The sequence below is a fragment of the Pinus tabuliformis genome, chromosome X, assembly GCF_031772625.1.
Source record: "Pinus tabuliformis cultivar Carrire ecotype Pingquan chromosome X, CPIR1, whole genome shotgun sequence".
In the NCBI taxonomy this organism is placed as follows: domain Eukaryota; kingdom Viridiplantae; phylum Streptophyta; class Pinopsida; order Pinales; family Pinaceae; genus Pinus; species Pinus tabuliformis.
The window spans coordinates 1415524520-1415544943 of record NC_142308.1 but is presented as its reverse complement, the minus strand read 5'-3'; the positions used below and the strand labels follow the sequence as shown (position 1 = coordinate 1415544943).

At 40.5% G+C, this 20424-nt stretch overlaps 1 protein-coding gene across 1 annotated transcript in view; it reads right to left on the bottom strand.

The window, feature by feature from the left end:
• LOC149145338 (inorganic pyrophosphatase TTM1-like) overlaps positions 1 to 20424 on the bottom strand; it is a 220988-nt gene that overhangs the window by 114669 nt on the left and 85895 nt on the right. The window contains exons 4-5 of the mRNA XM_089447507.1: positions 2232 to 2345; positions 1925 to 2098 (exon numbers count right to left, since the gene is read on the bottom strand). Of these exons, the coding sequence (XP_089303633.1) occupies positions 1925 to 2098; positions 2232 to 2345 (288 nt within the window). The remainder of the gene's footprint in view (positions 1 to 1924; positions 2099 to 2231; positions 2346 to 20424) is intronic.

Here is a 20424-nt window from a genome sequence, read left to right as displayed (position 1 = left end):
GAGAGGTGTTGCATGCAGTACATTCCACAAGTGCAGGATAGGGGTGGTTGATAATCCCTTTCTTGCTGAGAGGGAGTGTTGAAAAATGCAGCAAGAAATTCTCAATTTGATTTTGCCTTGATTAAATTGAGAAAATTTGAAATTCCACATCAACAGACAACTTGGAGGAGTTAACTAAGGTGACATGGCTCTTGTCACTCAGTTAGCTCAGTTAATTCGAGTTAGGGGCATGAAGTTCAATTGTATGTAGTGATTCCTAAATTTTAGGAGCCTAGGTTGAGTTAATTTCAGTTGTAATCAATTAAACTAGTTCTAATTGTTAATAGAACTAGTTGGTGGTCAATTAAGTAGTGGGACATCAGTCTAACTCAGAGATCATCTAGTTAACTGATCAATCAGCTAATAATTAGCTCATGCATGCAAAGAATACGAGTTTCCCAGTTGTGGTGGAGTTTCCAAGGTAGTGTACAATTAATTATATACTAGATTGAGTGTATAGCTATTGTATTGGTCAAGTGATCAACCCTAAGGAATTGCACAAGCATTTTGGAGGAAAATCCTAAATAATAGGGGCCTATTTCCTTAGGAATTGAGCAAGCAAATAGGGGCCCAAGCAGAGGCAAATATTGACTAAGTCTAGGTTAGAGCTTCTCAATGAGCAGAAAGATAGGTTATGCAGTTGTAGGCTGCTCAGTTGAGCAAAGAAATTGTAATACATCTCTATTCATCAGATTAATGCAAGCAGTCAATAGGGTTTTTAGCAATTTGCTTTTCCTAGGAAAAATACTATTTGCATTTCTGTGATTTCTTATTGCATGTCTGATATTTTTATTCTAAATTGTGAATTAACTTCCGCAGAGCAGTAGCGCAGGTTTGTGTCTTGTGATTTTGATTAAAACTCCATGAGCAGTTGCAAATCTACACATAATTTCTACAACCTATACCCACATACCCCTTCGTCCCCTTATAGAAACTCAAGCAACATACGTTTTTGTCAATCTTTTGGTATAAACATGGGAATTGCTCTCAAAGGAGATCATTGTGCGCACAATTACCTCTCCTGCATTCATTTTATTGTGGAAAGTCTTTCCATTGTTTAGTTGGGTGGAATAGTGCATTTTCATACAAGCATTTTTCATTGGTTTTTATGTCTGCATGATGCTTAAACTTGTTTAGGATAGTGGAGGCTATCAACACCATCTGCCTCATAGTTATACAGAAATGCTAAATGTATTAGTGTCCTCCTCTATTTCGATGTAATGACTGCAATGGGCAGCTTGAATAGCATGATATAAATTACCTAGTTTTAAAATCAAACCGAGAAAATAAAAATAAAAATTGATATTAAAATAAAATAAAATGAAAACATTCATTAAAGACTAAAATAACTCAAAGGGACTTCCACCAGCAATCACAGCCAATGAAAAATCAGATACTTTTACTAAATATTATCAGTTATTAGCATCGTTTTTATTTCTTCATAAGAGAACAAAATGCTGCAGCCAATCCAATGAGGCATAACCTAAAGAATGTGCCAGCCAGTTCTGATGACACCAGCATGGCAAGCAACCTTATCCAAATTCTCAATGTACAACTTCTTAGGATAAAATAAAAAAGGCTATACTTCAAAATGGATGCACCACTTACAGTTTAAATGAATATTATGAAATGCATGATTCAGGCAGGATTCCCTTCCCTTTATTCTTCCCTAAACTTATAAGGGTCCTAATGTCTAAATTGCTTGTTTCTTGAATATTTTCAAAATGCATGTTTCCTTTTTCCCATTTCTATTAACGATGGATTTTCATATAAAAGATTATATTGCTGCAACATTGCCTTTTGATGTGGCAAGAAAATCAATTCAACTACAAGAACCTAGTGAGATGGGCCACAAAAACATTAAATTAATTTCTGCTTAGCAAACCTCAAACATAAGGCTGTATTTTCCGTCTCTGTTCCGCATCCTTAGGTAAGATTGGCATGCTTCTGGATCTTCACCAGGTGGTAAGAGATATATGTCATAAGTTTCTTCTGTAGTTTCTGTATGGTTTGGGGAAATAACTGCCTTGATTTGATCTTCAGTCAAAGTTCGTGATGACTACAATCACATGCAATGATATAATTGAAATCTTGAACTTCAAAATGGTCAGAAGATTACCATCTTACAAGAAATGAAACCTTCAATGGGACAGATGTAAACATATTATACAAAATCAAAAAATTCAATATACCTTTAAAATATAAGTGGGAGTCTGAAATCCAGAAAATGGATTGAACTTGTTTTTAATTTTGATATGGGCTGTTTGCAAATCTGGCTCAATAAAGGCTTTGTACATTGGGTAAACCTGTAAAACAACATGATTGTATACCTTTAGTACTTTTCTTGTCAATATTCAACTTCTATCCAAATTACACCACATTCCATTTCCAAGTTTATGAACTTTGAAGTTTCTTGATGAAACTCAAGCCCAAGATCAAAAGGTAGTTCCTAAAAAGCTTGTTTAACCACCACCAACTATAGCTGCAAGACTTGGAAAGTAAAAAGCATAAGTGAATAACTAAAAAGGAACTACCTTTCAGTAGCCATGATGGATAAAATTAGCTGGGTAGTTAGCAAAGTAGTTAATATTGGAAAGTGAAAACTAGACAATCTTTTATTGAGTTCTCAATTCAGTACCTTGGTGACATGACCTATATATGGCTTGCCTCTCGTGCACTCTACTTACAAGAAAAACTCACAGAAATAATTTTTTTATTTAAAAATAGAGATATATTGTTGCAATCATGGTCCTCACTTGCACAATCAATTGTTAACTACCCATTTATGTTCTTAGATTTATTTGAATCAATCAAGGAAATTGAGTAGATAGATCAATCAATGAAACTGCCTGGTCGAAGGTGAACATCATAATGAGACGGAAAGGCCCATTACCCTACAAGCTCCCTGTTGCCCCCTCATATGGTTGTATGAGATTGTGACCACATATGGGCAACTAGTACCAGATCCACCCTTTCAGCAGTGTGGCATTCCAGTGCACATCCAATATGAGCACTTCTGCTCATTCCTTCAGAGCTCAGAATTTTGACACCTTTCAATCTTTTCACTATATGATGGCCTCTTAAGTCACATGACACGAGGACATGAGACACAAAGGACACATAAATACGAGTATTCAACACAAGACATAGGGACCCCAGAAATAGGACATGAGGGACATGTTTTTATATATATATATATATATATATATATATATATAATACTGAAATATAGTGCTTGATACATATAGATATGAATAATGATGATATCTATTTAGTATTTAGTATACACTATTTACTATTTAGTAATTTACTCATTTGTTTATTAATTTTCTACATAAGTGATGTTCACAATTCAATGTTCATTGTTCATGTTATAACTTTTGTTACTAACTTCAAATAGGTTCGATCATGTTCAAACTTCACATAAGGTAGTTTATAAATTATAAATTTATGTGTTCAAATTTCATTGTTGACCAGAGCGTTAATCGAGCTTTCCCTCCCTTTAGACCTCGAAGGTGTAGTGAGTAGTGAGTACATGATGGGTAGCTAGGCTTTTTATTTCAACATGCAATCTCTATAGGCTATAACACAACTTACAAGAAATTTAAGTGCTCCAAACTCTCAACAAAGCACATGAACACTCGTCTCCTGCATCTCTAGGTCCAGGTCGATGTGAAGTTGTGAGAATTACACTCGAATTTGATGGAATTCCTCACATTGCACAACAAATTTGATTTCGACAATGAGCAAACTCGACTTCGACGATGAACAATGACAAAAAAACCCTAAAATAAACCATGTTGCAAGTTTTAAATGTCACGTTTCATGGGACTCGTGTCCTAAGAGCCAAAAACATCAAGGCACGTTTTTGCCACGTCCAAACCACGTGTCTCGATTGGAGGACACGAAGAAAAACTTTTTTGACATGTTTTAGGGCACGTTTAGTGTCTGACACATGAAATACGACACACGAGACCCTGAGGGACATGTCCTGTGACTTAGATGGCCTCACAATGGACTTGCCCAAGTCAACTCCAATCAAATCATTGATGGTATTGTTGACTTTTTATGTAGCATTGGGAGGTATTCCCACATGCCAAGAGGCCTCGTAAGTCAGCCTATAAAAATTATGGAAATTAAAATAAAATAAATTTTATTTTTTGGGTTTCTTGTACGCTCAAAAGGCACAAGTCAGCCCCACAATGAAATGGAGTGTCCCTTGGGGTAAATGCACCCATTCAGTCAAATCCCAACTGCCAAGTCAGCCCTCAAGATGACAAGTCAGCTCAACATTGAAAGGCACTTTTTTCGACATGAAAACAACTATATATTGGAATTATCACTCCAATTTTGCAACAAACTCGCAGCTTCTATGGAAGAAAAAATTGGATCTATCTGTTATCTAGCGAAGCAAGAAGAGAATAGAAGGTCGAACAAAAGAGAAGAAGCCAGTCAAACAAGTGAAGGAGTTTGAAATCTTTCTGTGATATAAAGGAAGAGAAGCCAGGCAAATTTCAGGTCTGAAATTCATGTGGCATAGTCTCTATGAGAAGGGTCGAGTTCCCTATGGTTATTTTGTGAAATAAGGAGATCGAATATCTGTGGTTATCCTATGGAAGGGATCCAAATTCCCTGTGTATCTTTGAAGAAGATTAATCTCTATTGCAGTCAGTCTGAAGAGGGTTTGACTCAGACACTTGGTGGATGATCTCGCTGGTTAGTTTGTCCGTAGCTTTGACTTTGTTGTCTCTCTTGTTGAAATGATTCGATAAGGAAAGATTGCTGGTTTTTCCCCCTATGAATTTTTCCCTAGCCACTGGCCTAATTTCTAGTGTCACGTGTGTTTTTGTGCGTTGTGATCTCTGCTGTCTTTATACATGTATAATTGCTTGATGACCTAATTGAAGAAAGTGAATGATAAAAGGAAAAACATATATATAACTATCACAGGTAATTATCATGATAAGAAATTCAATATTGCAACTAAATTTCAACATCTCTCTTCTATAGAAGACACTCGTGGGAGTAGAAAGAGAATGAAGTGACTGAAGTTTGGACTTTTTTTGGCACATATTTCTAGACATTTTATTGTAAATCTTGTTGAAGAAAATTTCTCCTAAGAAGAAGAGTTGTTGGGTTTTCTCCCATGTTTGGGTTTCCCAGGCAAAATTTGTTGTCTCTATTGTGCATGGCTGTCTCTTTATGGTCTTACTTGTTTTAATTGTTTTTGTTGCATTACTGTTGAGATTTTTTGTGTATAATTGCCTAATGATATTAGTGGCATAAGAAGAATTCATTGAAGATCATTAGAAGTAATTATCAAATCAGAAAATTGGTTTCTATTGTGTTTACTGTAGAAAAATCAACAAGTATATTAGCTCAACTCTGACATCTCATATGGTTCATGTACATGCATATACTACATTATGCTTTCATAGACATGGTCAAGGTACCTTATTTAGTTGTTTTACTATGGTTTTGTGTATCGAGTTTCCAGGTTAGACATGGTGATATGGTTTCTTATATAGGATGGATTGTGGTAAACACTAAGTGTGATTTAATAACACATTATAACACTAACAATTTTATTATTTACCTTGTAATACCATGCAAGACATAATTTTCCTTTAAACAAGTGTCATCACCTCTTGAGTTAGGTTGCACTACTAGAGATGTAGGTAAGAGTACAGTGTCCATACCCCTGTTGGAATTTCTAAGTCTAACTGTTAGAAACCCTTGATGTACTTTCTGATTTATTTATGCCTATTTGTTCTGATTAATTAACAAGTTATTTGCCATGTAAATATTGAAAATAAATGCAAGTACATGCTCAACACATTACAAATCATCAACTGAAGGAAACAAAACAACACAAGTGACACTATTGAGTTTGGACCAATGTCCCCGAAAAACCCAATGCGGGAAAACCAATGTTCCACCAAGGTTCCGGGACGAGGGGGCGAGGGAGCGAGGGGGCGCGGGAGCGGCCTATGCAAAAGCTCCCTACCTTTTTTTAGGAAACGTGGGGGAGCGTCAGGGTCTTAAAAATTTATAAATATAAAATATAATTTATTAATTGAGTCCACTATGACAATTTGGTTTGAATTGAAAAGCTGCAAAGCATGATCATTGATATGAATATCATTTGACATTATCCAAATTTATAATATCATATAAAATAATAAATTTAAAATTCTAATTCAGCTTGGTCAAATTCTAATTTAGATTTTGGTTAGACAGAGGGAGAGCTTCAGCTTGATAAGATAGCCACTGAATTCTGTGAAAAGGTAAATGAACATATCAGGAACACTGCATTGGCAGTAGAAGGGGCAACTACAATGGGTTGTCCAGCTGTATTGGATCCAACAGCTAGAAAGTTTGTTATACTATATATAATATAGACAGTACACCATATGCTGAAAGAAGAGTTTTAGTTCCAGGAGAGATGAGAAGATCACATGAAAGAGTTTCTGATAGTTTACTATCAAATGACATTGACTGCAGGATGACCATCTGCGATCCAACTTGGGTGACCAACGATGGCATGGATAATTTGTCTACCTTATTAGAGCAATGCCATGCAGTTCAAACTTCAAACTAGCAGTGTATTTCAGGGGTGAAAATAATTTTCAGACCTGAGAATTCACGCTGAGCCACTGTTCTCTGTGTAAATTTTGTAACTGTATAAATTCATATATAACGACAGTTCCTGAGATTTCTTGTTGCCCATAGTATTTTGTCATGCTTGCAGTAAACACATGTTAGTCTATAGTCCACCCAATTATTTCCCACATGACATAGGTGCTGCTTCCATAGTTTGTATGTCAAATGTCATGCAAGTTAAAAACACAAACTGAATGTCTCATATTCTTTGCCTGTCACTCTAGTTATCTCCCCACTGTAATCCAGCCATCACTTGAGAAAAAAAGGAGAAGTTTTAAAAGGGAAAATTCATGTATGTGCTATATGGTCCAGCAAATTTCCATGATATTGACCCTCTAAAATAACGCTTGTTGAAACCAAAAGACAGCACAAGACGTTATCCCCATACAGAACATGAGTAGCTTTGTACCACTTTAGGTCTATTAAATCATAAACTATAAGCAAGGCCATTTTTTTGGGAGCGTGGGGAAACGTCCCCTTAGGGAAGGGAAACGTTTCCCTGGCACGTCCCCCCGAGTTTCCTCCATTTTGGGAGCGTGGGGAAACGTCCCCTACTCGTCCCCAAGTCCCCGGAGCGCGGGGGAGCGAGGAAACTAGACCCCTGGGGGGGGGGGGGCGAGTCCCCGTGGAACACTGGGGAAAACTAGTGCAGCTATCTAAGGGTTTTAATGATCTGAAAATTACCCTATCAGTGATCTCAGTTAAAGATTTATTAAATGAAGGTATTACAAACTCATGTGCTGGTGTGTGTCCATGTTATTTTAGGCAACGGATCGATCAGATTGCAAAATACATAGACACTGGAAAATGGAAAACAGCAGAGAGACACAGTAAACAAATACAAGCAAACAACAAATTAATAAGGAGTTCACCCTATCCTCTAGGGCTACGTCTCCGGCCAACTATCAATGGTGGCCTTATTTTATTGTGTCTTAAACAGAGAATTACAATAAAGGAGCTCAATATAAGTCTCCCGAAACAGAATTGCTTGGCAGGGTGGTTCTTGGATTCCCCAAGCCACTAGAGTACACAGACTCTTTTCCCTACCAGCGTTTGACCTTTCTGGTCTTTAATGGAAGGAGCCCAATGTGGTGCTCAGTCCTAACAGATCCTCTCAGGGATAGCTTGAACCTCTCAAGCTCATTGGTGCTCGACGCTGCCTTTGGTCAGCTCAGCCCTCTGTCTTCTTTTTGCTTTTTGCTTCACTGTCTCTTCTTCGTTTTCTCTGTCTTCTTCCTTTTCTTCTCCGTCTTCGGTGTCCTCTGCTTTGTCTATTCATGGCTTTAAGCCATTCGATCTCATGGCAATTCGATTCCCCTTCCACTTCCATTGATCGCCTGCTGCAGCTTCGCTTGGAGTTCCCTGTCTCGGCGTCATCATCAGGCTCACAGGGAGCGGCCACTTGTCCTCCTACAAACTATGCCAGCTTTTTCCTTGTTGGTTTGATTCTTCGGTTACGCTGTGGAATGAGTCATCTGCCACCTCAGCGATCAAATCGGACGTCAAACTTCTCTCTGTTGCGGCTTAATCCCCTGTCAATTCTGGCTTTCCCATCAGGCGCGATCTCAACCGTTAGATCTGGAGCCCCCAGATCTGACGCCATTCGCTCATTTCACGCGGTTGACTTGCTCGACTGTTAGCGCGCGATGAGCGGCGGTTTTCTCTCTCCTCCGCTTGCCACGCGTCGGGTGCTGAGTGGAATCGCTAGGTTTTGGCCAAATCCGCTTACCGCCCAAGGGTGCCCCCGATAAATACCGCTAGTTTTTGGAGCGCGGGTCCCGCCTTTAGCCTTTAGCGCTTTTTCCCCATGGTTCTCCCGGCTTCCATGTGACCAAGCGCTCGGGGCCTTTCCATTTCGAGGGGTTTTCCAACGATGCGTCAGAAACTGCCTCCTTTTCCCAATTCGGGCTTCCTAAGTGCCAGTTTCGCCTCCTGCCTAGTCTCCATGGGCCTCGGTCAACGCACTTTGACCGAGGTCCTCGTCGTTCCACGCTGGCTGCTAACTGCCACTGTTTTAGAGGTTTTTCTGATCACTCTGTGCTCTTAGAATTCGAAGTTTGTCCTGATTTGATACAGTCATGGTTCTCTGATAATTCTTCATGGATCCAATTCGGATCACGGCCTTCCCACTGAAAAAGCTTTTGGACCACCAAAAGTTGGTTTTCAAGCATCAACTAAGTGAGGGTACTGTTGTCTCACTTGTCCAATCTCAATCCATTTTGCACTGCTCAGCTTTGAACCCTTGAGCCCTACTCTGAGGTACTCAACATCTCCTCTGCGCATCGTCCTCACCTTCCTGTCCAGAACTGTGTCTTCCTGCAATTCATTAAGATATTCAGGTAGCAGGTCATCAATAGAAGGCAATTGACTTTGCTCTTTAGGATCCTCAATTAGAGAGGGTTCAAACAATCTCAAGCAATCTGCATTTACAACTGAGTAGATGTGCATGTAAGCTAGTAGGTCAAGGCGAAAAGCATTTTCACCAATCTTCTCAAGTATTTTGAAAGGTCCATACCTGATGGGCTTTAGCTTTTTACCTTCACTTTGCATCATGTCCTTGCTGATATACAGCCAGACTTGGTCACCAACTTGGAAACTATGCTCCATCCAATGCTTGTCATGCCTAGCCTTATATTTGGCTTGGCCCTTTTCCAGCAGCTCCTGTACTGCCTGGTGAATCTCCTGGATTTGTTCAATGAACCAAGTTGCCCTGTCCACATCACTATGTCCCTCAATTGTGGTATCTTTACCAAAGACATAATCCAAAGGAGACCTTGGTGTGAAACCAAAACATGTCCCAAAAGGAGATCTCTGTGTAGAAAAATGTTTTGCCCTGTTGTACGCATGTTGCACATAACAAAAATGTTCATCCCAAAGCTTAGGATGTTTGCTGCAATATCCTCTGAGTAACTGGATCACTGTCCTGTTAACTACTTCTGTCTCGCCATTAATTTGTGGATGAAAAGCGGTGCTTTTCTTCAGTTTGGTGTCCATCAGTTCCCACAAACTTGACCAAAACTTCCCCACAAATCGGGTGTCTCGATCAGATACAATGGAAGTGGGTAATCCAAAATGAACCCATACATGTTCAAAGAACAGTTTTGTAGTTTGTTCAGTTGTAATCTGTTTATTACAAGGTATTAAAATACACATTTTGTTGAACCTATCCACAATAACATATAGATAATCATGACCTTTCCTAGATTTGGGCAATCCTCCAACAAAATCCATGGAAACACTTTCCCAAGGGTGAGAAGGTACTGGTAATGGAGTGTACAAGCCTAGTTTTCTGTTGCTGGGCTTGCTTTTAGCACACATAGTACACCCTCTTGTATATCTAGAAACTGTCTCATTCATTTTTGGCCAATAACAAAATCTTTGCAGCTGTGCAACAGTTTTACTTACCCCAAAGTGACCTGATATCAGAGAAGTGTGTGCTTCTCTAATTATCTTTACTCTCTCAGTTTGTGGAATGCAAAGTTTCCCACAATGGTATAAGAGTCAGTCCTTTACATGATAATCCAATTCTTCTACTCTTTTGCCTTGACTTAAAGTTGCATATACATCTTTGAAATCTATATCTTGAGCATATTGTTCAATGTAGCTTTCATGTAGCACAAAATTATGCTTTAGTAGATGCATTTATAATGGGTCTAGGTAACATGTCTGCAACTTTATTGTGTATGCCCTTTTTATATCTGATGACTAAATGAAACTGTTGTAGAAAACCCATCCATCTATAGTGTCTTGATCGCTGCAATTTAGTTTGGGAGTGTAGATATTGAAGTGGTTGAGGATCAATATGTATTACTGTCTCTTTGCCCATTAAGTAATGTTTCCACTTTTTCACACTCTGAACTAATGCATACAATTCTTTATCATATGTAGGATAGTTAACTACTGCAGGATTAAAAGTCTCAGAATGATAACATATGGGTTTACCGTGCTGTGTCAACACTGCTCCCATGGCATAGTCACTGGCATCTGTTTGGATCTCAAATGGTCTTTGCAGATCAGACAGTGCTAGTACAGGTGCTATACTAATCTTTTCTTTCAAAGTGTTGAAGGCTTTCTAATGTTTGCCTCCCCACTGAAACACCTTGTTCAATCTTGTTAAAGCATGAAAGGGAGATGCAATTGAAGAAAAGTTAGAAATGAACTTCCTCCAATACTGTGTTGCCCCTAAGAAGCTTCTCACTTCTGTAGTAGACTTGGGTGTAGGCCAGTTTACAATGACTGCCACTTTAGAGGGATCTATCTTCAATTCACCACCCCCTACTATATGACCCAAATAATTTAGAGATGTTTTGCCAAATTCACATTTTGAGAGTTTAACATGAAGTTTTTCTCTTTTCAAAACATCTAATGTCTGCTTAACATGTTTTAAGTGTTCTTCCCACATTTTACTAAAAATTAGAATGTCATCCAGATACACAATAACAAAATCATCAAGAAAAGGTCTGAGTACATCATTCATTAATCTCATGAAAGTAGCAGGAGCATTAGTTAAGCCAAAAGGCATAACTAGCCACTCATACAATCCCTGCTTTGTTTTGAAAGCAATCTTCCATGCATCTTGTTCTGCCACTCTGACCTGATGGTATCCACTGTGCAAATCTAGCTTGGTGAAATAAACAACTTCCTTCAATTGATCTAAAAGATCATCTATGTGAGGAAGGGGATAACAGTTTTTTATTGTAATCTTATTGGATGCTCAGTAATCAATGCACATTCTCCACGAGCCATCTTTCTTTCTCACCAAAACGATTGATGACCCACATGGTGATGTGCTAGGACTGATGAACCCCTTCTCAAGCAACTCCTACACCTGCTTCTTGATTTCAGCATTCTCTAAAGAAGACAACCTGTACATTCCAATATTAGGCAATGGAGCATCTTGCTGCAAAATAATATCATGTACTATTTCTTTTTTGGGTGGCAGACTTTTAGGTTCTTGAAACAAAATATCATACTCTGAAACAACCTTTTCTAAATCAACTTGTTGTTTAGCATTACAGACCTCAAATACATTGGTTTTATCAGGTTTCTTTTCCTTTACAACCATCAGTAAGAATTGTTTGCATGAATTTATCATTCTTTTCATCTGCCCTGAGTTTATGAGAGTATAATTATTCTTGAGCTTATGAGCTCTTACAAAATATTTGATTCCATCTTTAACAAGTAGATACTTGTCCTCAGCTCTATAGAAAATAGCTTTTCTATCATACAAGTAAGGACTTCCTAAAACAATTCCACATATATCCAAAGGAATTATGTCTAACTCAACCTCATCTACAAATGCTGACCCAAAAGAAAACTTGAGTTTGCACTATCTAGGCACTTGTAGTTGTGCTTTATCATTCAACCATCCTAATGGGTATGGTTTTTGGTGAGGTGTAGTTGACAATCCCAATTTCTTTACAATTGCTTCAGAAATTAAATTTACTTGTGAGCCACTATCAAACAAAGTATCAATCTTTTGATGTTTGGAAATAACTCAAATATGGAAAAGCTCACGTCTTTTTCTCTCATTTTCATCAGTAATAGATTGTGCAGAATTACTAGTAGATGCTTCAGAATTCTTACCTTTTATACCTGTGGCTGTAATGGTTGTTTCATCTCCCGAGTCTGACCCCAAATCTTTCTGAATAGCTGCAGCAGTCTTCTTCTTCTTGCCCTCGAATTTCTTAGGTCTCATCTCTGGATGTAGAATCCAACAGTGCTCATCATCATGCCCATCCTTTTTACAGTGAGTGCATAAAGCCTTTCTTTTCTGTGCAGTGTTAGCCTTCCTTGCTTTCCACTTCTGCTTTTTTTCTCCTTGCTCTTGCTTGCAGTGGGTTGGGATGGTCCCCCAACTTCTGGATTTCCATTCTTTCCTCTAGCTTCTAGATGAGTAGCTTGAACAAATACCGCATCTATACTAGTGGGATTGAACATGAAGATGGTATGCCTCATGTAGCTGTGTAGACCACCAATGTACTTCAACAGAGTCTCTGGTGAGTCTAATGAGATTCCTAGAATCAACGCTCTCTTTCTAAATTATTGAGTGTACCCTTGCACACTTTGCCCTTTCAACTACCGAAGAGTTTGCCAACTCATCATGGCTTGTTGCATGTAGGCCAATGGATAGAACTGCTTTTTGATTGCATAAACAAATTCGCTCCAGACAGTGATAGTCTTACCATGTCTTTTTAGGTCAGCTTGGGTTCTGCCTTCCCACCAAACCAAGGTAGTGCCTCCTAGGCGTAGGCTTGCTAGCTGAATCTTGCTCTTGTTTGAGTCAATGTTCTGTACTCTGCAATAAACATCAATTTGTCTAATCCAATTGTCCAACTTTTCTGCATTTAGCTCTCCATCATATATAGGCAAATCAAATTTAACATCTAACTTGATCAAAAATGCTTTCTTGTTATGTACAGGGCTATTAGGAGGTGTGAGGAAGCTTTCCTCTTTCCCTTTTCCTTTTGAGTGGTCATGGAAATGTGATTCATCTTCTCCTTTGTCTTGTTTAGAGCCTGATGAATCTTCATCCTTGTGTTTTCTAAAGTCCTTATACATTTCTTCTACCATGGACTTTATGGCTAGGAAACTTTCTATGAATTGAGGGTCTGGACCCATAGGACCTTCCTCTGACATCGTCTTCCGAGGATAGAATCTCCCAATTTCAGGATTAGTTTCGACCAACTCTCCTTCTCCTTATTTGAGCTTTGATCTAGTGAGCATTCACAACTAAACCAACACAAGCTGGTCTAACCTTACAGCCTAAAGCTTTGATACCACTTGATCTGAAAATCACCCTATGAGTGATTTTAGTTAAAGATTTATTAAATGAAAGTATTACAGACTCATGTGCTGGTGTGTGTCCATGTTATTTTAGGCAACAGATCGATCAGATTGCAAAATACACAGACACTGGAAAATGGAAAACAACAGAGAGACACAGTAAGCAAATACAAGCACACAACAAATTAATAAGGAGTTCACCCTATCCTCCAGGGCTACGTCTCTGGTCCAGCTCTCAGTGGTGGCCTTATTTTATTGTGTCTTAAGCAGAGAATTACAATAAAGGAGCTCAATATGAGTCTCCCGAAACAGAATTGCTTGGCAGGGTGGTTCTTGGATTCCCCAAGCCACTAGAGTACACAGACTCTTTTCCTTACCAGCTTTTGACCTTTCTGGTCTTTAATGGAAGGAGCCCAATGTGATGTTCAGTCCTGACAGATCCTCTCAGAAATGGTTTGAACCTCTCAAGCTTGTTGGTGCTCGGCGTTGCCTTTGGTCAGCTCGACCCTCTGTCTTCTTTTTGCTTTTTGCTTCACTTTCTCTTCTTCGTTTTCTCTGTCTTCTTCCTTTTCTTCTCTGTCTTCAGTGTCCTCTACTTTGTCTGTTCATGGCTTTAAGCCATTCGATCTCATGGCAGTTCGATTCCCCTTCCACTTCCATCGATCGCCTGTTACAGCTTCGCTTGGAGTTCCCTATCTCGGCGTCATCATCAGGCTCACAGGGAGCAGCCACTTGTCCTCCTAAAAACTGCGCCAGCTTTTTCCTCGTCGGTTCGATTCTTCGGTTACACTGTGGAATGATTCATCTGCCACCTCAGCGATCAAATCGGACGTCAAACTTCTCTCTGTTGCGGCTTAATCCCCTGTTAATTCCGGCTTTCCCATCAGGCGCGATCTCAGCCATTAGATTTGGAGCCCCCAGATCTGACATCATTCGCTCATTTCGCGCGGTTGACTTGCTCGACCGTTAGCGTGCGATGAGCGGCGGTTTTCTCTCTCCTCTGCTTGCCACGCATCGGATGCCCCCGATAAATACTGTTGGTTTTTGGAGCGTGGGTCCCACCTTTAGCCTTTAGCGTTTTTTCTCCACAGTTCTCCGAGCTTCCATGCGACCGAGCGCTCGGGGCCTTTCCATCTCGAGGGGTTTTGCCCAGCGATGTGTCAAAAACTGCCTCCTTTTCCCAATCCGGGCTTCCCAAGTGCCAGTTTCGCCTCCTGCGCAGTCTCCATGGGCCTCGGTCAACGTGCTTTGACCGAGGTCCTCGTCATTCCACGTTGGCTGCTAACTGCCACTGTTTTAGAGGTTTTTCTGATCGCTCTATGCTGTTAGAATTCAAAGTTTGTCATGATTTGGTACAGTCATGGTTCTCTGATAATTCTTCATGGATCCCATTCGGATCATTTAATTATTAAGCAGTTTCAAAATACAATCTCGGCGCCAAAACTGGCTCACCCAACAGAGAATAATCTCGACAGTAGTACCTCTCAGTCGTAGACAGATGTTTCGGCTGAATCCTCGGATAAACACTCCGACAGCTCCCAGCTCCAATCTGCCCCACGAAAACCCCAACGTCAGCCTCTAGGGACTGTGTTAGCCCTTTCTGGCCCAGCATCTGCCCAACATCACCCTAGCTCGTCCTGCGTCAGCCCTTAGAGCCTTTGCGTCACCCATGTTGGCTCTCTAAGGCACTGCGCAGTTCCGGGCTACCTCTGTGTAAGCCCTGGCTAGTTCTGCGTGAACCTCTGGCTGGCTCTGCGTCCCTCTCTCCTGACTTCTATGTTGATCCTCCTGGTACTATCTCTGCCTCTCTGCTTCTGTATTCACTGCCCCTCAGCTGCAACTCTGATCACTCTTTCGACTTCCTCAGCAAACCCTGCCCCAAAAAATTGAAATCTTGATCAACTTGGTGTGTTCTCCAAGTGACCCTCAAGCCTCCTCTTATACTTTTCTTGTTGACAATTCAACGGTCGAGATTAAGTCCCTAATCAACGGCTAAGATTAACTCTGGCTTGATCCATGACTTTTGGACCCTTCTAACATAGTTTTATATTAATTCACATTAATATTTTATTTTCCCTAAGTTTAGACTTAGGGACTCCATTAAAAATATTAATTATTTTAATATCTCCCAAACTGGTTAGATTCTGCCCAAACCATTTCTGGGTATTGGAGATCTCATGTGCTTTAGCCTCTCCACCAATTTTCATGGCTAGAGCACATCCGATGCTACCCCAAATCAACACTCCATCTTAGCGAGGATTGTGCTCTAGTAATACTCCTCACTGAGCATCACCCTGATTATCCGGCATCGGTCCCTGTGTTGATGCTAGGCCTGTTGCCCAACATCCTCTGCACTGTTGCATCATGTAATGCTACCCATGGCCCTGCCACTGCCACTGCCACTATTGCATCTGTACGGTAGCTCCTCTGCATCCGTGTTGCTGCCCATGGCCCTGCCACTGCCACTACTGCATCTACATTGCAACCCTCTCATCATGCTGCATTGTGCTGCCCATAACACTGCCATTGCTAACTGTTGCACTATAACTCAGTCACTGAGAATTAACTGATCTCCCAACTCTGACATCTTTGTCAGGCTAGAAATACTCCCGATGCTGAAGCTCCCTCTGTCGCTGACAAGTGTTCCCTCTCTGACCTCTGCATTGCTGCAACAACTCTATGCATCTCACACTACTGCCTCACGATGTCCTGGGACTCCTACATTGTAGCTCCCTCTGTCGCTCCATCTGTATTCGTCTCTACCGACATCCACCAGTCCTGCTACTCCCCTTCAAGGCTCCCGTAGCAAGGTATAATCCAAGAGGTTGGGTACCTCGAGGATATTGCCCCTCATCGCCTGTAGTCTGTTTGACTACAGCTCGATGTCTCCCCACTTCTGCTCAAGTGGCGTGTGAGCACTCATGGCACAGTGATCATCTACTTCCTTCTACGCCCTTACTGGCGCAGCCTTGGTCTCGAAAGCCTCTCCTTTGCTCTTTTTCCTCGGACACTGGCTCGCATAGTGACCCAGTTCCCCATAGTTGAAGCATTTGACCTTGGAGAGGTCCTTCCGTTTCTCCTACTTTCCCTCAGATGCTAGGGCAGCATCCTCCTCTTCCTCCTTCTTGATTCTAATCCCCTTGTCGTTGCTTCCCGCCTTGCTTAGTCTTCTGATCTCATCTTGGCGAATAGCCGCCCACATTTCCTCCCAATCTGGAAGAGTCGCCCTACGTAGTATGCTCTAGACAAACACCTCCTAGTCTTCAGAGGCTGCGTTCAGGGTTGTTCTCATCGCCAATTCTTTTGATCTGGCATGGCCCCTATGGAAGTCAGCTAATCCCGGATCTCCTTCAATCGACCGAGGAAGGTGTCGATCTGTTCTCCTTTCTGCATCTGTGTTACACTAAAAAATGTCACCATGACTACTTACAGTTAGTATGGCTCAAATCAACAGTCATGCTACCCTCTTAGGCAAGTCTTATGCCTCTGCTATCCATCTCAAACTCAAAGAAGAGAGAAAGTCTTGTAAAAAATGTGTTTATCTCTGGGGTCGCAGGTTCTCTCTAGCCTTACCTGCGGGGACGCTCACAATGTTCACAAAAGTTGCGTCCATGGACGCTCTGTATGTTAAGGGACAGGTGCGTCCTTCTGTAAAAGGCAAAATGCGTGAGTTTCATCTTAAAAAAGTTACTTGTGGTTACTTCTAGAACTTTCTAGAGGTCGGTTTGATGAAATGGATGCGCCTCCAGTTGGTTCATGTATCCCTATTAAGGAGGAGCTTATCCCATCAATAAGGGAGCTATCCCACCCAAAGAGGGGGATTATCCCATTAATGGTGGACCTGAATAACCTCTTTACAGCACTATAAATAAAGACATTGAGCCAGAGGGAGGGGAGGTTGGAGCTATACATTTTCTTTGGGTAAATGTTGCAGGAATTAGGACTCCCATTTAGAACCTTGTGAGGAGAGATTGTCTTTGCTTGATTCTACTTGGAAGTGGGTGAGCTTTGTCAAAGTAGAGGAAAACCCTTGATGGACCCTGGGAGGAACTTGCACAACACCAAGGCCAGGTTGTAAGAGTTTCTTTGTTTCGTTATTAATACAAACTGGTTTATTTTTCTCAATAGCTTGTGTTAATGAGTTATTTCATGTGTTCCTTGGTCTGCATGTTGAATATATGTTTTATTATATGAAATGCAAGTGCTTGGTAATTGTTTGATTGTTTGTGGTTGCAGGAATTGACATGAAGGAGGAGCTCATCCGGATCGGCAAGGACGGACTACAACAACAGCGTTTTGGAATAAGGTAAGCCTAAACACTTGTAGTTTTCATGTTTTAAAAGGTATATTTAGAGAAAGATCACTCCATTTTGTCTTGTTTGTCGCTAGAGAGTTTAGACTCCTAGGGAGGTCAGTTGTGTCCGCACAAACGACTTTTTCCGCCACGACAAATTGGCGACTCCACTGGGGAATCCATTAATGAGAAAGTCTTTTCCTTTGTGTGAACTTTGCTCTGAGAAAATCATTTTTATTTTCTGGTTTTTGACTGTGAGAATTAGTATTTGGGTGGCTTAGCTTTAGATTTAGTTAGATTTGGTTTTTCTTAACTTTTTCAGAAGGACGCACCCTCTGAGTACTGCACAGTGCGTCTTTGGACGCGCTGTTGCCGTTTGCACAGAGCGGGCCCGCACCTGTTATAACGGGTTGCCTGCGTCTTCCTGTAAAATTTAGGAAAATTCCATTTTTTGCTTTAATTGCTTTTAGATTTTGATTTTTCTTAGTTTTTTCTGCCCAGATCCTTTAGTACCCTGTCAAAAATTTTCACCTGAACTTGTTTTGTGAGCTTTGAGTGTTTTAGTGGATTTCAACGAAGTTTAGGCCTAGGGTTTGATTTTTGGATAGGTCCTGTAGTGACTTTGACGGTAGAAAGTTGTCCAGCCTTAGATCTCTCTGGTTAGTCAGCCTTCTTAGAAGTCGGGCCTGTCGTAAAGTCTCCTTGTGTGAGCAGCTTGCCATTTAAGTTGTTTTGGGTCAAATTTCGAATTACTTGTTTATAAAGTGTTGATTTCCATTTTACAAAAGAACAAAAAGATTAGAGTTTTGTTTTGACTAGTTTTTGGTTCTGCAATAAGCTAGTCCTTGATTTGATTGTGATCAAGTAAAACACCTTAGAATAATCATTGTTGGTTTTGGCCTCGTTAAGATTGCTTAGAGTAAATTTACCTTTTAGTTTGCTTATGAGTGAATTTTCGTAGATTTTAATAGTTGTTAAGATTGATTTTTGGTTATATTAGATTTATTTGCTTTATTAAAAGAAAAATACAAAAACATCTTCTTTAAAAGTCTTGTTTCAAGTAGCTTTTTGTTTTTGAAAGAGGAAAAGAGTTTTTTCGTGCATGTAAAGAGCGGTCATGTTTTTATGCTTGGAAAAGACAAACGAATTGTTTCTTTGATTGTCTTCAATTAAGAAGTTGCTTTTATAAAGATTGCATTCTCTCAACTTTTTAGTTAAGCAATTCATCGAAAAAGTAAAGTAGTGGGTAAATCATCCTAGGTGCATTTTGTAGTGGTTTCGAGTCGAGTCAACACACCACTGGTTTCACTTCCATCACCTTTTGACTTAAGAAACAACCTTAAAAGTAACGCTTAAATTAAAATCAATCTAGTAATTTTTATTTTTCTAGGGCTCTGAAACACCAACATAGCTTAGGCTAGGGTCTTGGAGTAGGTGAGTACTTAACTCTCCAAGACTACAAAACCAAACAGATAGTTTATCTTGAGTAGATTAAATCCAATTGTTTCAGTTACACTCTGGGAAAGCTCCTCTTAAAGGAGAAGCACGAGCTCGTGTCCGAACCAGTGAGGGGATCATTCCCCCCTCGTTGGGAACGACGCCAGACAGTACGTATTACAAACGGTAAACCTCGGATTAACCATTGTCGAGGAGCCAGGGGTCACTTATCGGTAAACCTTGGATTATTGTCAAGGAGCCGGTAAGGGGATTGAGCTTGTTACTCTGCCCTTGCGTGCTGTCGGAGTTTAGACTGTTCCCCCAGGTGTAATTGTTGTGATTGGTAACTTTAGTGACCATAATCTTTAGGGTTCTACCGAGGTGACGGTGGAGGGAAGGTCCCACTGTACCTGGAGCAGACGTCGGTTATACTCACTTGGATTTTCCGGGGGGTTCACTTCACTTCGAGACGGTTAAAGTGGAGGAACTTGTGCCGGTCTATTCATTAAGCAGGTTGCCGGGGTAACTGTTCCACCCGCCATTTCTGTACTGAATCCTGCGAGGTTGGGCCTAATCACCAACTAGCGCTTTTGGTCCGGAAGACTACTGTTTGTGTTTGGTTTGACGCTCTAGATTCTTTAGGCGTGTGCTTCAAATTTGTTTGCTTCTTTAGAAGACTTTAGGTGGTTTGATTTGAAATTTTTACTTTGTTTTCGTGTGTTGTAGTTAAAAATCTTTAATTGTGGCGGAATTACCGAGACAGTCCCGTAACTTCGGGGCAAGTCTCCTGAGATTGTTACCGGAATAGATTTGTTAAGAAAACTCCGTAAATCGCGGGGTGAATCTCCTGAAGACATTCCGGGTCAGTAGAAGGGTTAAAGGTCCTTGTAACTCCTCCTAGTGACAGTAGAGTAGGTTCACCTGAAGAAGGAGAATCTTCCTTGGTAGTCCATCCAGATTACCAAAGTTTAGAAACAGGTTACAATCCCGAAACTGTTACAGTTTCCGAGCTTGCTGGTAGTTTTTCATCTGCCAGTGAAACAGGCGAAGAACCTGAAATTTCCGAACCTGTTACTCCAACTTCTAGTGTTCCTGATTCACCGAAAATAGAAAGAATTATCACCGAAAATCTACCTTCTGGTTTGATTGCTATAGAAGAACTTGCTCCAGAAGAAGATATAGGTGTCTCTCACCTTGAAGGTCAA